The sequence below is a fragment of the Oncorhynchus clarkii genome, chromosome 24 (genome assembly GCF_045791955.1).
Source record: "Oncorhynchus clarkii lewisi isolate Uvic-CL-2024 chromosome 24, UVic_Ocla_1.0, whole genome shotgun sequence".
Lineage (NCBI taxonomy): Eukaryota > Metazoa > Chordata > Actinopteri > Salmoniformes > Salmonidae > Oncorhynchus > Oncorhynchus clarkii.
Window position 1 is genome coordinate 15,700,961 of NC_092170.1, and position 17,452 is coordinate 15,718,412.

At 43.0% G+C, this 17,452-nt stretch overlaps 2 protein-coding genes across 2 annotated transcripts; one reads left to right on the top strand and one right to left on the bottom strand.

Annotated features, from left to right (window-relative positions):
• Positions 1-763: 763 nt before the first annotated feature.
• On the bottom strand, positions 764-6,756 carry LOC139382974 (solute carrier family 35 member F2-like). The gene is made up of 8 exons (XM_071127256.1): positions 6,641-6,756; positions 5,956-6,131; positions 5,594-5,721; positions 3,185-3,344; positions 2,880-3,036; positions 2,714-2,766; positions 1,439-1,593; positions 764-1,030 (listed from the first exon to the last, which is right to left on the bottom strand). Exons 1-8 carry the CDS (start codon positions 6,754-6,756, stop codon positions 764-766), a joined length of 1,212 nt encoding a protein of 403 aa, XP_070983357.1.
• A 747-nt stretch (positions 6,757-7,503) lies between these two features.
• LOC139382386 (cullin-5-like) lies at positions 7,504-17,225 on the top strand. The gene is made up of 19 exons (XM_071126395.1): positions 7,504-7,562; positions 8,469-8,578; positions 8,664-8,763; positions 8,973-9,149; positions 9,291-9,432; positions 9,556-9,701; positions 9,819-9,899; positions 10,008-10,101; positions 10,202-10,332; positions 10,608-10,715; positions 10,985-11,049; positions 11,391-11,523; positions 11,757-11,888; positions 11,992-12,115; positions 12,308-12,483; positions 12,637-12,798; positions 12,940-13,058; positions 13,541-13,664; positions 13,870-17,225. Exons 1-19 carry the CDS (start codon positions 7,539-7,541, stop codon positions 14,062-14,064), a joined length of 2,343 nt encoding a protein of 780 aa, XP_070982496.1. The 5' UTR covers positions 7,504-7,538; the 3' UTR covers positions 14,065-17,225.
• Positions 17,226-17,452: the final 227 nt, after the last annotated feature.

Here is a 17,452-nt window from a genome sequence, read left to right on the forward strand (position 1 = left end):
TATTATATCTCAACTGTCTGTAAACGCACGGAGGAGGTGTCTACATGTAAATTATTATTTGTCCCAAAGTAGTTCAGTAGCATTGCTTCCGTGCCTTGTTTAGTATCATATATAGAGTGAATCACAAAGCAGACTATTAGTTCGCTAACTGTTTATAATAAAGTATTTGACTAGCACTAGCTCGGGAAAAACAAACGTTCTGTCCATAGATTTGATGAGCTGAGCTGATCAGATCCGATGTTTGTAAACAATGTTGTGCGCGTGCTAATAACTGTTTCAGCACTACGGACAGCTCTCTACCTACCGGAAGAGCGAAGCAACGCGAGGACATGACGTGTAAATACTCAACGTGCGACCTCATTCCAAAGATTTCAAGTATCAAGTATTTCTTCATTAAAAAAACGAGGGTCCCATTCTTCGATTGTGTTTTTTGTTTTGTTGTCTCAAATAATAATAATTTAATTAGGTAGTGTTGCACGCATTGAGCCCTGCATATAAAATATTTCTTAATTGGGTTTATGCTCCAACCAGGTTTGATATCAATGAAGACTCACTCATTAACTTGACACACCCCACAATGAATGTGGAATAAAACATTTATTATTCTTCCTGCCAAGTCAACTAGTGGACAAATATTACAACATACCTATACTGTACATATATACACAATCTGTAGATGTATTGGAATGGCACAAATTAAAGAAAGGAGACAAGGAGTTTAACAGCTATAGACAGTCGGGAAGTGCTCGTCTAGTAGATCAGATCACATCTTGGTACTCCGTCCCTCTGCCGGTACTTCCTTATTCTGTGTTCTCTGATTCCATGACACCCCTGTGTGTTCACCCTCTTCCTCTTCCAAAACCGCCACCACCACTTCTTCGATGATGTCATCAGGGTTGTCGTAGCCGGCCTCCTCCCAGCCCACGGAGGGGGCGATGGGGTCTGCAGGGTCAGGGGTCGTTGCCACGGTGTTGAATGCGATGAAGCCCACTAGGATGATCACCAGAGACACCATGTACAAACCTGAGAACTACACACACACACCAGATGTGCTATATGAGATTACACATTAACAGTCATCAACACACTGAACAGGGTCACGGTGACCATTTCTCTTCAGGACTAAGATGTTTTAAAATAAGGACAGCGGTGTCCTGTGACAGGACAGCTCTAGGGGATGGATCCTGCTATCTCTGTTTCTGTTCTTATCACAACTGCCTCCTTGATCGCACAGGGATTAGATTAGACTAGTTTGAAAGAGATTACAGTGAGTACAGACATAGTACTGCAGCAATCAATCAATCTATCATCCATCATTGGAGTCATCAAATCATTGATTAACTAGTCTCTTTATCTATTGAGAAACACAATCAGCAACTGAACTGTCAAATGGCTCAACCTACTGTACCTACTATCCCCAGTGTGTGTGTGTACTAACCGTGTATTGAAAGAGAAACAGGCCACAGAAGAGGCTGAGGAGGTCTGCAGTGAGCAGGGAGAGGTTGACTGCTGTAGCACTGGTCTTCTTGACCACTATGGGCATACAGCTGTACAGGGTGTACATACACAGGGCATAGCCAGCAAACAGCAGGCCTGGGGAGAGAAGAATTATACATGATAAAATGAACATTGTTTTCCCAGAGTATGGCAGACAACAGCATTTCTAATATTTGTTTCTTATCGCTCCTAATGTGCATCTGTCCTTTTAATATTTTATTATGTGTTCATATCTGAATATTATTGATCCTTGTCGTTGATGATGCTTGTGGTGATAAAACAATTTCCCAAGTTGGAATCAACAAAGTACTAATATCTTCTACTTATACACTGGGCATAGTCAGAGAACAATAGGCCTGAACAGAAAAACACAAACATTATACAGGGCAAAAATTATTATAAACAAGGAAGATCAACTTTTGCACAAGATAAAGAGCAGCAAAGAGCTGTGGAAACTGTTCTTCTGCAAGCTGACACAGCAGACATTCTGTACTCTCTGTAACCTTGCCACCACCACTTCTGTAATCCTAAGAGAGAGGTAATAACCGGTGGCCTGAGGTGGTCTAGTGGTTAACACTACCGAATCCCAGACCCACAGCTACTTTGTAACAAACCCTCTCCTTACTTTCCTTCTTTTGCGCTGTCCTATCTGTTCAATAAAAAAATGCATACAAAATATCAACAAATGTACAGGTAACTGCCAAAATAAAGGAAACACTAACATAAAGTGTCTTAATAGGGCGTTGGGCCACCACGAGCTGCCACAACAGCTTCAGTGCGCATTATAATATATTCTACAAACATCTGGAACTATATAGGAGGGATACGACACCATTCTTCCATGAGAAATTACATAATTTGTTGTTTTGTTGATGGAAAATGCTGTGTTGGGTGCCGCTCCAGAATCTCCCATAAGTGTTCAATTGGATTGAGATTTGGTGACTGAGACACACAGCCTTTAAACCCCCTATGCTCCTTTCAGACCCCTCTTTCAGTCACTGAGATCTCTTCTTCTAGACATGGTAGGTAAAATAATGGGAAACTCTGCATTTTTATACATGACCTTAAGCATGATGGGACGTTAATTGCTTAATTAACATAGGAGCCACACCTGGGTGGAAGAACCTGCTTTCAATATACTTTGAATCCCTAATTTACTAAAGTGTTTCCTTAATTTTGGCAGTTCCTTGTATATTTTATTTTATGTGGTACTAACCGATTCTCCAGTCCCATTGGATGTTTGCCACATTGTTATGCTCCAGAACGCCCCTGTAGCAACACAGCAGATCACTCAAATCAACCACATTCCCATTCTACTACCTTCTCCCCGAACATGCACACATATCCGATACATGCAGATACATGTGCACACACACACTTACAGTTGTATGCCACTGATGAGTGTGCCAAACAGGCCGACCATGCCTAGGAACTCCACTCTGCTGAGGTGTTTGACGGTGTACTCCTGACACACGTTAGACACAGCATATAGACTGGCACTGAGCAGGACCAAGCCATCACCTAGCAGAATATCTGAGGCTAGGAGAGAGAGGGAGAAAAGGATAGAGGCAGGAGAGGAGATAGATAGAAGAGGAGGATGAGGAAAGAGATGAGGTCAATATGTTACTATTTATTATATGAACTGAGAGATTAAAGTAATGAATTAATGAATGGAGTGGGTTCTTACTGGATCCCAGGTCTCGTCCAGCCAGTAGGTCAGCTCCCACCATGGCCCCCACCCCCAGCAGACAGACACACACAGAGACGTAGTGGACAGGTCTGTAGCACGTCTTCAGGAACCAGCAGGAGAGTATCATCAACACAGGGATCACAAAACAGTCCAGCAGCTGGAAGACAGAGAGACACACCAGAATAGTCACATACATCCAGAAGGCGAGGTCAGTACAGGTGCATCAAAGCTGGGAACGAGAGACTGAAAAACAGCTTCTATCTCAATGCCATCAGACTGTTAAACAGCCATCACTAAAACAGAGAAGCTGCTGCCTACATACAGCCTTGAAATCATTGGCCACTTTAATAAATGGATCACTAGTCACTTTAATAATGCCACTTTAATAATGTTTACACATCTTGCATTACTCACCTCATATGTATATACTGTATTTTATACCATCTATTGCATCTTGCCTATGCCGCTCTGTCATTGCTCATCCATATATTTAAATGTATATATTCTTATTCCATTCCTTTACTTAGATTTGTGTGTATTAGGTAGTTGTTGTGGAATTGTTAGATTACATGTTAGATATTACTGCATTATCGGAACTAGAAGCACAAGCATTTCGCTACACTCGCAATAACATCTGCTAACCATGTGTATGTGACCAATAAAATGTTATTTTATTTGCCACGGACATACAGTGGGGCAAAAAAGTATTTAGTCAGCCACCAATTGTGCAAGTTCTCCCACTTAAAAAGATGAGAGAGGGCTGTAATTTTCATCATAGGTACACTTCAACTATGACAGACAAAATGAGAAAAAAAAATCCAGAAAATCACATTGTAGGATTTTTAATGAATTTATTTGCAAATTATGGTGGAAAATAAGTATTTGGTCAATAACAAAGGTTTATCTCAATACTTTGTTATATACCCTTTGTTGGCAATGACAGAGGTCAAACGTTTTCTGTAAGTCTTCACAAGGTTTTCACACACTGTTGCTGGTATTTTGGCCCATTCCTCCATGCAGATCTCCTCTAGAGCAGTGATGTTTTGGGGCTGTTGCTGGGCAACACGGACTTTCAACTCCCTCCAAAGATTTTCTATGGGGTTGAGATCTGGAGACTGGCTAGGCCACTCCAGGACCTTGAAATGCTTCTTACGAAGCCACTCCTTCGTTGCCCTGGCGGTGTGTTTGGGATCATTGTCATGCTGAAAGACCCAGCCACGTTTCATCTTCAATGCCCTTGCTGATGGAAGGAGGTTTTCACTCAAAATCTCACGATACATGGCCCCATTCATTCTTTCCTTTACACGGATCAGTCGTCCTGGTCCCTTTGCAGAAAAACAGCCCCAAAGCATGATGTTTCCAACCCCATGCTTCACAGTAGGTATGGTGTTCTTTGGATGCAACTCAGCATTCTATGTCCTCCAAACACTACGAGTTTAGTTTTTACCAAAAAGTTATATTTTGGTTTCATCTGACCATATGACATTCTCCCAATCTTCTTCTGGATCATCCAAATGCTCTCTAGCAAACTTCAGACGGGCCTGGACATGTACTGGCACTGCAGGATTTGAGTCCCTGGCGGCGTAGTGCGTTACTGATGGTAGGCTTTGTTACTTTGGTCCCAGCTCTCTGCAGGTCATTCACTAGGTCCCCCTGTGTGGTTCTGGGATTTTTGCTCACCCTTCTTGTGATCATTTTGACCCCACAGGGTGAGATCTTGCGTGGAGCCCCAGATCGAGGGAGATTATCAGTGGTCTTGTATGTCTTCCATTTCCTAATAATTGCTCCCACAGTTGATTTTTTCAAACCAAGCTGCTTACCTATTGCAGATTCAGTCTTCCCAGCCTGGTGCAGGTCTACAATTTTGTTTCTGGTGTCCTTTGACAGCTCTTTGGTCTTGGCCATAGTGGAGTTTGGAGTGTGACTGTTTGAGGTTGTGGACAGGTGTCTTTTATACTGATAACAAGTTCAAACAGGTGCCATTAATACAGGTAACGAGTGGAGGACAGAGGAGCCTCTTAAAGAGGTTGTGTGTATTAGGTCTGTGAGAGCCAGAAATCTTGCTTGTTTGTAGGTGACCAAATACTTATTTTCCACCATAATATGCAAATAAATTCATAAAAAATCCTACAATGTGATTTTCTGGATTTCTTTTCCTCATTTTGTCTGTCATAGTTGAAGTGTACCGATGATGAAAATTACAGGCCTCTCTCATCTTTTTCATTGGGAGAACTTGCACAATTGGTGGCTGACTAAATACTTTTTTGCCCCAATGTAACTCAGTGCACACACACACATGCACACATACACCCATTCCCACAGGCAGGCAAGCAGGCACGCAAGCTCGCACACACACAAAACAAAAACATACAGACATACACACACACACACTCTCGTAGTTCTGACCTGTATACTGGTGAGTGTTGTGTACTGGTAAGCCTTAACCACAGTGTAGTTAGCCTCGACGTCCACCAAGCCTAGTAGGAGATACTTCCACCACCTCTTCTTTAAAATTGGAAACATATTTTCATCCCCTACAGCACGTTAGGAGAGGGTAGCCTGGAGGTTATTGCACTGCTACACAATTATGACATTTTATAGAGTTGACAAATATTCTGACGAGGAACACCCTGGGGTGGTGTGTGTGTGTGAGAGAGACTACCTGTTCTTCAAAGCAGAACATTGGTGTGCGTGAGTGTGTGTGTGTGAGAGAGACTACCTGTTCTTCAGAACAGCACGTTGGTGTGCCTGAGAGTATGTGTGTGTACCTGTTCTGAACAGCAGAGCGGTGGTGTAGGTGAGGCAGAGCAGTGTGTAGCTCATAAAGCTCTGAAGCATGGGCGCGTCCACGTGGTAGTCTGAAGCCAGGTACTGGGATGTAACTGCTGTGCCGCAGATGAGAGCAGCCAAACCCTGACCCATAGCAACTGTCTTCACCAGCTGCCTGTTAGGACAAAGGTATACGTGAAGAGGAAATTCAGCAACTCTTGGAAGACAGTGGACATTGATTAAGCTGTGTCTTTATTGGTAAAAGCAACATGTTTTGGCCCTATAGCCTTCATTAGGGTTTCAACACAACTCCGTCCTGGCTACTGTATGCTAGCTGCCAGGGACATACACAACTCCGTCCTGGCTACTGTATGCTAGCTGCCAGGGACATACACAACTCCGTCCTGGCTACTGTATGCTAGCTGCCAGGGACATACACAACTCGGACTAGGCTACTGGACAGTGGACACATTCTTGGACATTGAAAGACCTCCACTACATCACTATATGTCCCAAATGGCACCTCATTCCCTATATAGTGCTCTACTTTTGACCAGAGCCCATAGGGAGCTGGTTAAAAGTAGTGCACTATATAATGGATAGGGTGCCATATGGGATCCAGATTGTCACTATTATAACATCTCTCTCTCTTTCTAATTGAGTTTTCTCTCCCCATAGACTCACCACGTAAACACTTCTTTAGGGTTGAACTTCAGAAGCTTCCGGATAATAAGGCATTTTCTATCATCATTGTTGCTGGGGTCTGTAGCTATAATCCCCTCTGGGTCTTTCTCAGCCATGTTGTCTCACTGTAACAGTGGGGTACTGGGATGGGGAATACACTGCTGTGTGCTGCCTGGACTGAGGCTTTTTCCTTTCTACTGTGCTACCTGGGCTGAATGATTAACAGTGTTCTCTAATCAAAGTGCAAAGATCACTTAGTGCTTTCAGATGATAGGTGTTATAGTAGTGATGAAAGTGGCTGGTACAATGAATGATGGATAGGAGAGGAAGGCTGTGGATTTAAACATATGAATGAAAGTGGGTGGTACAAAGTGGGTGAAAGTGGGGTGTGTGAAACTGTGGGAGTTGGGTGGGGGGTATTTGGATCAGTGATTACTTAATTTCAGCCAGGTAATTACTCCAAGGAAGGAAAGGCTTGAATGAAGGAATGGAGAGGAAGGCTGTGTGGATTCAATCAGGGTCCATATCCCTTCTCTATGTTACTCACTTGTCTCCAAGTCACATAGCTACTGTACATACCATGTACTGACCTGTAATAAAACTCAGTGGTTCCATGGCAGTCAAAAGCTAAATTTAGCACTGGTCCAGACACGGCAACTGTGGCCTACTGTATGCATTTTCCAACACCTGCAAAATCCTATTTGGTGCAATGTCTTAAGTGCAAAGAGCAGCACATAAACATGCAGATAACATGTCATGACACAATACTGTAAACTGGCCAAATATCTAGCCCTTTTTATCTACATTTTTATTGCGCTAAATAGGAAGCTCCATGACCCAATCCCCTCCAACCACACACTCGCGAGATTGTGCGAGGAGGGCACAAGTTGGAGGAAACATGGCGACGTCGAATTTGTTAAAGGTAAGAGCCTCTCCCGGATTTGAAGATTTAATTATGCGCCCGATGCCCATAGTCTGGATGTAAATAAGTTAATGAAGCAGTTTTTTTTTTAAAAAGACAACGGACACTGTTTGTCAGCTTTTATTTTTCAACTGAAGGAAACAGATATGTATTTCTTGCTAGTTAGCTAGCAAGGGATGCTAAGACTAGCTAGCCAGCCATCTGGCTAACGTGCAATTGAGTTGTCACCGGCATAACATTTCGTATTTTAAATTGACAGTTCATCAGTAATATCATACACAGTTCATTGTAGTAACTGTCCACGTCAAACTGTAAGAGAATATGCAGCAGGCTTGTCCAGGTAGTGGAACAATCAGCTGAATTGGCAAGCTAACATTAGTTCCGAGTGACAGCTCTCCAGCACAATAACGTTAGTGTTACTAGTTAGCTAACTAACTACATATTACAGTCTTGACTGTTACAGATTTATCAGAGTTGGGTGCAACTACACTGTTGACAATGTAGTCTGTAGCTAATGTTTTAGTTGAAGCAGGTTTTATTTTAGCGAACTGGATCATTGTAACGTTATGTTTTAAAATAATAGAATGATAAAAATTACTATTAAACATGCGTTCATTCTGAACAGCGTCAGGCAGTAGCAAGTTACTGAGTAATGGGTTAGTAAGTATGAACTGTGTTCGTTCTCTGGCGCTATCCAAAATGAATGGTTTTAGGTACTGGGTAGTGTGGTGGAGAATAGTGAGTACATGGTCATATTCATATGGCACGAGACAGAAGCAAACAGGTGTGTCTACTTGAAATTGTCCAAAAATAAACACTTGTTTTCATTTTCTGTTGCAAAACATTTGACAGTGTGCACTAATGAATACGACCCTGAGTAGTAACAGTAGTATCATCTCTCTTCAGAATAAAGGCTCCTTGCAGTTTGAGGACAAGTGGGACCTGATGAGGCCCATCGTTCTCAAGCTACTGAGACAGGAGGCTGTCACCAAGCAGCAGTGGTTTGACCTCTTCTCGTAAGACACACACACTGCATCACACCACACCAAACTGCAAAGCAGAGACACACAAAAACCTTATGCTTATTATTGTGTGTTGCAGAGATGTCCATGCTGTGTGTCTGTGGGATGATAAGGGCCCAGCTAAGATCCACCAGGCGCTCAAAGAAGACATCCTAGACTTCATCAAACAAGCTCAGAATGTAAGTAGGAATGTGGGTTACAGGGGAAGGATTTTGGTAAGGGGTGAAATCACATTTGAGTTTGGAATGTGCTGTTCACACACACATGCATGCGTACACACACACACACCCCTTTCCAGTACAGTAATGACAGTTGCAGGCAAGAGGCTACCCTTAAACTCCTGACCTCTACCTATGCAACATACCTCTGACCTGTGTTTCCATGGCAGCGTGTGTTGAGTCATCAGGATGACACAGCGTTACTGAAGGCCTACATTGTGGAGTGGCGAAAGTTCTTCACACAGTGTGACATCCTGCCCAAACCGTTCTGTCAGCTGGAGATTACACTGATGGGGAAGCAGGGCAGCAACAAGAAGTCTAACGTTGAGGACAGCATCGTACGCAAGGTGATGAGAGTGGGGAGAGGAGGAAGAGAGAGGGGAGAGATGGACAATGCTCTTCTTTTTGATAGCATGTGTCAATTGTCTCATCCTGCTTACTTACACTCTCTCTTTTCCTCTCTCTATACCCATCGGCTTCTCTTCTAGTTGATGTTGGACACATGGAACGAGTCGATCTTCTCCAACATAAAAAGCCGTCTTCAGGACAGTGCTATGAAGCTGGTTCACGCTGAGAGGCTGGGAGAGGCTTTTGACTCCCAGCTGGTTATAGGAGTACGAGAATCATACGGTAGGACATATACACACTGAGTGGCAAACCATCCACATATTTTATATGGCAAGTTTTTGTGAAGTATGGTATGTTGACTGTGTGTGTGTGTGTGTGTGTGTGTGTGTGTGTGTGTGTGTGTAGTCAACCTGTGCTCTAATCCTGAAGACAAGCTCCAGATCTACAGAGATAACTTTGAGAAGGCCTACCTGGACTCAACTGAGAGGTTTTACAGAACACAGGCCCCATCATACCTACAGCAGAATGGAGTCCAGAACTACATGAAATATGTAAGGACTGCTCTCTCTCTCTCTGTGTGTGTTGGAGAGAGTGCGTGTCCGTATGTTGTTGTTGTGACCATTTCTTAGTGGGTGTGTATACATTCACTGATCGTGTGTGTCTTGCAGGCAGACACAAAGCTAAGGGAAGAGGAGAAGAGGGCAGTTCGATACCTCGAGACTCGTCGTGAATGTAACTCTGTCCAAGCAGTGAGTAGACAGACTGTTTACCCATGAGTCTGTATAGACTGGTTTAAACTCATATTCACAGTCAACAGATGAGGTAGATCAATGTCAGTCTCTAATGTCTCTTTCCAGCTGATGGAATGTTGTGTGAACGCTCTGGTGACGTCGTTTAAAGAAACCATCCTGGCCGAATGTCCCGGCATGATCAAACGCAACGAGACAGACAGTGAGTAACACGTTACAGTACTACTTTTACCCACCAGCCTTGGGACCGGTTGTAGAGGAGGGTCCTTCTTTGTGTGACGTTAATGTCCTTCACCCTGCAGAGCTCCACCTGATGTTTTCCCTGATGGATAAGGTTCCTAGTGGGATAGAGCCCATGCTGAAAGATCTGGAGGATCACATCATGAACGCTGGGCTGGCTGATATGGTGGCTGCTGCAGAGACTATCACTTCTGTATGTACACACACACAGATCTGTCTTACTATACTTGTGAGGACTTTTTGCAGACCAACAATTGATTCCCATTCAAAATCCTATTTTCCTTAACCCTAATTCTAATCCTAACCCTAACTGATATGCCTAAAATGTCCTCACTTCTCTGAATTTGAGTTGGTTACTATTCTTGTGAGGATTTCTGGTACTAGTAAAATATAGTATAGTAAAACATGTACACACTCAAAATCAGCTAGTATATCTGTATGTTTTTCTTCTTATTCCTGTGTGTGTAGGACTCTGAGAAGTACGTGGAGCAGCTGCTGATGTTGTTTAACCGTTTCAGTAAACTGGCGAAGGAGGCTTTTCAGGACGACCCTCGATTCCTCACTGCCAGAGACAAGGTAACACACACACACACACACACACACACACACACACACACACAGTGAGAGAAAAGGGGGTGAAGGGAGAAGACTGAATGGAGGAGCAGAGAGAAAGGGGGGATGGGGAGGAGAAGGGATGGACGGAGGAGAAAAAAAGGGAGATGAGAGATGCAGCGAGAGAAAAGGGGTGAATGGAGCAGCTGTAGAGAAAAGGGGGGTGGGGGTGAGCGGAGGAGGAGAAAAAAAGAGGAGAGCGGGAGGTTTGACAGTTCTGTGTTTCTCTCCAGGCCTACAAAGCTGTAGTGAACGATGCCACCATCTTTAAACTGGAGCTGCCCCTCAAACAGAAAGGGTAAGACAAACCTGGGTTTTATGTTTATATTTATTCCTTGGTTATGGGTTAGTATGGCTGCTGGTCCACCCATCACGGGAACTTTAGCTGCATCCTGATTCTTTACCCTTTTCTTTAGGGTGCATTTTCACACTCCCCATCATGGATTTAAAAGCATATGATTTGTGTAACAATTGGCTGGAGGTAGTTTCCATTATTGTCAAATTCACGCAAGAAAGTGTGCACGTGTAGACTTCGGAGAAAGGGTGAAGAATCGGGATGCATCCATAGACTTGAATGTAGATGCCTGTTTTAGTAATTAGATTTCTATGTGTACTATTCATATGTGTGTCTCTCTACAGGGTAGGTCTGAAAACCCAGCCAGAGTCGAAGTGTCCAGAGCTGCTAGCTAACTACTGTGACATGCTGCTGAGGAAAACCACCCTGAGCAAGAAACTCACCTCAGAGGAGATAGAACTCAAACTCAAAGAAGTGGTGAAGACTCTACCATAGTACTGTAGAATGAGCCCCCATTCTCAAACACTTAGTCATGGATTTTAAAGCATTGGATTGGTGTAAACATTGGCTGTTGTAAAATCCATGACGAGAAGGGTGTAGAATTAGGATGCAGCCGTAGTCTTCTATCCTGTTCATCCCGAACTCTTCTAGCTGTTGGTGTTGAATTATGTTGTGTTTTCTCTCTCTCCCTCCCTCCCCTCTCTCTCTAGTTGCTGGTGTTGAAGTATGTTCAGAATAAGGATGTGTTTATGAGGTACCATAAAGCCCACCTGACCAGAAGACTGATCCTGGACATCTCAGCTGACAGTGAGATAGAAGAGAACATGGTGGAGTGGCTCAGGGTAAAAACACACACACACACACTCTTTTTCTCTCTCTCTCTCTCTCTCTCTCTATACCCCCTTTTGATTGTGTTTTTTCCCCCTGGGTTGTGTGTGTTTGTAGGAGGTGGGGATGCCTGCAGACTATGTGAATAAGCTGGCCAGGATGTTCCAGGACATTAAAGTATCGGACGATCTCAACCAGGTCTTCAAGGAGATGCACAAACACAACAAGCTGGCTCTACCAGGTAACGCACACTTGCTCTACGAGGTAACAAACACACAGACCTATGGCTTGAGCTTGTGTGATTATTAACCACGGCCTCCATACTCTTCCTGCTGGTGTACCATAGTAATGCACTAATACTCTCTGTCTCTCTGTTTCTCTCTCTCCTTCCTCTCTCTGTCTCCCCCCCTTCTCTCTGTCTGTCTCTCTCCAGCTGACAGTGTGAATATAAAGATCCTGAATGCGGGGGCGTGGTCGAGGAGCAGTGAGAAGGTGTTTGTATCTCTGCCTACTGAGCTGGAGGATCTGATCCCAGAGGTAGAAGACTTCTACAAGAGGAACCACAGCGGGAGGAAATTACACTGGCACCACCTCATGTCCAATGGCATTGTGAGTGGGAGATACAGACAAAGTGCACACACACTCAGAAATATAACCCGTGGGAAAACTACTATCACCTCATGTCCAACGGAATAGTAATCTCCCTCCTCTCCCTGTGTGTGTGTGGGGGGTGTATGCCTGTGTGCGTGCATGTATGTTTAGATCACCTTCAAGAATGAAATGGGTCATTATGACCTTGAGGTCACGACCTTTCAGCTAGCTGTCCTATTCGCCTGGAACCAGCGGCCGCGGGAGCGAATCAGCTTTGAGAACCTTAAATTGGCTACCGAGCTGCCTGATGCTGAGCTACGACGCACACTCTGGGTAACACACACACACTCTCTGGGGTTGAAAAATGAAAGCACACATGCCAATATAAACGCAGTTCATACACAAAGAAGAGCCTGAGAGAACAAACAAATGACCTCTTTCTTTCCCTCTCTGCTGTCTCTTCTCTGTCTCTAGTCTCTGGTAGCGTTCCCTAAGCTGAAAAGACAAGTTTTGTCCTATGAGCCTTCAGTCTCCTCCCCTAAAGACTTCACTGACAGCACCCTGTTCTTCATCAACCAGGACTTTTCTCTCATGTACGTAGCGACAACACTAACTTTGAACCCACAAAAATGTGTTAGCCCCCAGAGCTAAATAAAGGCATTGAATGTACCTAGCATTACAACATTCTGGTAACTTGCCACAAATTCCCACGTTTTCAAAAAATTACTTATTGAAGCATTCCAGATTTTCCTGCTTTTTCCAACCTGATTCCAGGAATCTCTGGAATCTCTGGAATTTCTGGAAAACCTGGGATTTTGGGAAAGATGGGAGAGTTTTGCTACCTTAATTGCACCTCACTGCAACCGCTGTTGGTTTACCATGTTGATTCATGTTCTATTTAGTTAATGTAACTAACTGTATGTATTCTAACTCATCATTCATTTTGGAGAAGTTTGAATGTTGATGAAAGCTATATTGTCATGGTTTCCTACTGAAGACCTGGATGGACTGTTGCGGAGCAGTTTCAGGTGTGATTTCTGATGGGATATTGAGTTCTTTAGTCTCTGTTTCTTAGTAAAAACTCCAAGGTCCAGAAAAGAGGCAAGATTAATCTGATTGGTCGATTGCAGCTGACCACGGAGCGAATGAGAGAGGAGGAGAACGAGGGCATTGTCCAGCTGAGAATATTAAGAACCCAGGTAATGTTACAAGTTTACAGGTACAACTTGAGGAACCTGTAGTTTCAGCACCCCCCCCCCCCCCCCAAAGACTTAAATGGCGCACTACTACCTTCCACCCTGCAAGCCTAGACTGAAAATCATAACCATACCAGTTGAATGTGTAGTGCAACATTGAGTAAAGATATAATGCTGTACGTTGTTTGACCCACCCACCTCTCTCCAGGAGGCCATCATCCAGATTATGAAGATGAGGAAGAGGATCAGTAACGCCCAGCTACAGACAGAGCTGGTAGAGATCCTTAAGAACATGTTCCTGCCCCAGAAGAAGATGATCAAGGAACAGATCGAGTGGCTCATCGAACACAAATACATCAAACGGGACGAGACTGACATCAACACCTTTATCTACATGGCATAGAACCCACTTACCTGGAATGGAACCACCTATCTACCTACTGCTTGACCTGGCTGGATCCTCACTGCTGCAGGAGGAAGAGGAAACACAGGAAGAGGAGGGAGGGAGCAGTGGTTGTTTCAGAAGACAAAGTCTCTCTGCGGCTGGAAGGGGGAGGGGCAGGCCAGTTAGTTGTATGAGATAGATGGTGTAGTCTTCAGACTGTGGCGCCACCCGGGGGCCAGGAGGAGGAGAACAGTGGGGCTGACTGACAGTCTCAGTATCACAGTAGAGACATTATTAAATAAACAAACTCCCTGCCTTACCCTCCTTACGCAGTCCGCACAGAGACAGACAGACAGGAGGACTAATGGACTAGTAGTCTATCATTATGGAGTGGACATTGAGAGGAGTGTATTTTGCCAAATGTACTGTGTGTGTGTGTGTGTCTGCACCTTGACAGCTTGCTGCTCCTTAGAAGTCTTGCAATCATCTGAGGTCCCATCACACGTGTGTGTGTGTGTGTGTGTGTGTGTGTCACTTTTCCATCCAGCTCCACCCCCCCCAACTGCCACATCCCTCAGAGGTCATGGCTCCTCACGTATCAGCCAGTCGCAGGGTGAGAACAAACGAGACCATCACTTTTCTGTTTCCTACCTTGTAGGTCAGTGTGTCTGAATGGTTTTATATATCACTTTCATTCTCCTTCTCAATTATCATTTTTATTTTTGTGAACATTTGTGTGTTGTGTGTATCATTTGTAAATGCTGCACAGCGTCGTCCAATCGATCGATTGAAGTCACAAAGCTCTCTAGCGATCTTTGAGTCTCCTGTACCTCTCCTCTTCTTTCTCCCCCATCCATAGCCAGTGCATGATATGACAGGTGTATTGCTGTCAGACCAGAGTAGGTGTCATGACTGTTCATGACCCAGGTTTCTTCCCAAATGCCACCATATTCCCTAGGTACTGTATTAGGGTGGCAGGTAGCCTAGTGGATAGCAAGCTGGGCCAGTAACCAAAAGGTTGCTGGATCAAATCCCCGAGCTGACAAGGTAAAAATCTGTCGTTCTGCCCCTGAACAAGGCAGTTAACCAACTGTTCCTAGGCCGTCATTGTAAATAAGAATTTGTTCTTAACTGACTTGCCTAGTTAAATAAAGGTTACATTTAAAAAATATAAATTAATACTTTTGGGGGCAAAAAGTAGTTTTAAATTTCCTATAAAGGGAAAAGTCATTTGTTTCCTATATAGGAAAAAGTAGTTTATATTCTCCTTTTATATATAGAATAGTAGAATCCCTCCAGTGCAATATCTAGAGAGCCCCAACTGCTGGAGCACTTCCTGTGGTGAGAGGTCATGTTGCTAAAGCAATGGCGTTGCTATTAATGTACCCTACCCACCACCTTTTACAGAAGATTGTGTGTTGCAGTATATGAGTGGGGTGAGGATGGAAGAACTAGAAAAGTGTTGGGGCCGTGTGTTGTTGACTTGTTTATTTATTTAATTTGTATCAATGTGGTTTGTTTGTATGAGATTGTATGCGAGTGTTTGATAAATAGGTCCGGTCTGTAGCGGGATACTAGGTGTACATAGCCACTTATTAATGTTACATGATGAAATGTATGAGATGACTTAATAACACTATCCCTCTTTGACTCTTTTTTTTGTTTGAGTTTTACTATTGGCATTGGGATAATGTTATAGTGTGGGAAATTAAATTGTGCCCCCTATTCCCTATATAGTGCACTAGTTTTGTAGGGAATATGGTGCTATTTGGGATGCAGGCTAGGTAGCAATTTCCTCTTTTCTCTCACTGAATTGAATGCAACCACATTGGAATCAATTTAGACACCTCAAGACAAAGTTATTGTCAGATGAGGGGAAACATTACTTGGGATTTAGCAGTTATGAATTGTTTGGGCATGATGCCATGGCTTTACTTCATCCTACCATGTTTCATTCATACACACTACATATCTACCCAGTACTGTATAGTCCACTGTTCTACAGTGGAGGACACCTATGAGAAACACATGTACACACATACTGATTATTGCCAAAATAGTTAATTGTTTATTCTATCAGGTGATGTAATGTGTGGATAACTCTTCTACTACCTGTAATCTGTTGGCAATAAGAGGCTCTCCACATGAGCTAGTTACATTTCTCAACAGACTGACTAGTTCAACTTTTGAACAGTTACTCTGAAGGATATCAGCGCTTTGTGAATAAAAAGTGTGTGTTAATATCATAATTGACAGTTTATGCAGTTATATCGTCCACTGAATGACATTGTGTCCAGCAGGTAGACTGGTTTTAGTACCATTGTTGTTTTTCATGTCTTCCTTCCCTGGTATCTGACGTTAATGGTTATGCATCACTGCTGTAGTTGTTGCATCAAAACAACCTGGAGAAGAAGAGTGTGTCTCAATTGCCACCCTATTTCCTATTTAGTGTACCACTGTTTGACCAGGGCCAATATGGCTCTGGTCAAAAGTACTGCACTATATAAGGTGTCATTTGGAACGTTGGCAAAGTGTTATTACATTTTAGTAATTTAGCAGACACTCTTATCCAGAGTGACTTACAATTAGTGCATTCTTAAGATATGTTATCAGAGTAATGTAATGTACTTAATGTAACTCATTCTGATACACTTAGCGCTTCTCTGGATTTTAGCCATGTTCAACAATGTTTTAAGATGACAATTTGTGCCACTTTATGAGTAAAAACAAATGAACAGTATTAAACTAGGACATAAACTCAACTTTTGTTGTAATAATTCATGTTTTTCTCTCTGCACAGAAATGTCAGGTAGAGCAGGTCTTATTGTGTCAAGAGACTAGACTGACATCTTGCTTCAGTTTTAAGTGTGGTTGTGATGATGGTAGATGCATGTCTTATGATTGATTACCCATCTATCTCTTCCTCTCCTTCCCTACTTGCATATCTGGAGCCTTGAGTAAAAACGAGGTTTTATTGATCATAACATTACCAGATGAATGTGTGTCCCTACTTTGAGAACAAAAATATATAATGCTGTACATTGTTTGAATGGGAGTATTCTGGCTTTGGGCTCAACTTCTTTGATATGCTGCATTATTATTTTTTTGTTTTGTTCATGACTCTGCTTTTTAAAAATATAATTTATTTCCTGGCTAATAAAAACTGTACTGTAAAGAGAGTCATCTCCGCTGTTCTTGGTTCCCTTTGTCTTCTGATGATTTCTATAGACAGATGAACATATGCTTCTTCCTGTCAGTGTACTTTGATAGTAGCCTTCCTGTATGTTAACATGTCATGGCCTCTTCCAAGAGGTCTGACACGTTATGGCACAGAAGATCATCTGTTATTGGCATTTTATTTATTCATAGTATATATTTTTTAACTAGGCAAGTCAGTTAAGAACAA

Bases quoted from the DNA above. Each gene is read 5' to 3' on its own strand.
- LOC139382974 (XM_071127256.1), bottom strand. From the start codon at position 6,756: ATGGCTGAGAAAGACCCAGAGGGGATTATAGCTACAGACCCCAGCAAC. The intron at 6,132-6,640 runs GTGAGTCTATGG...TTGTCCTAACAG, and splicing joins CCTAAAGAAGTGTTTACGTG to GCAGCTGGTGAAGACAGTTG. The intron at 3,345-5,593 runs GTCAGAACTACG...TCTGTCTTCCAG, and splicing joins CAACACTCACCAGTATACAG to CTGCTGGACTGTTTTGTGAT.
- LOC139382386 (XM_071126395.1), top strand. From the start codon at position 7,539: ATGGCGACGTCGAATTTGTTAAAG. The intron at 8,764-8,972 runs GTAAGTAGGAAT...TTTCCATGGCAG, and splicing joins TCATCAAACAAGCTCAGAAT to CGTGTGTTGAGTCATCAGGA. The intron at 9,433-9,555 runs GTAGGACATATA...GTGTGTGTGTAG, and splicing joins AGGAGTACGAGAATCATACG to TCAACCTGTGCTCTAATCCT.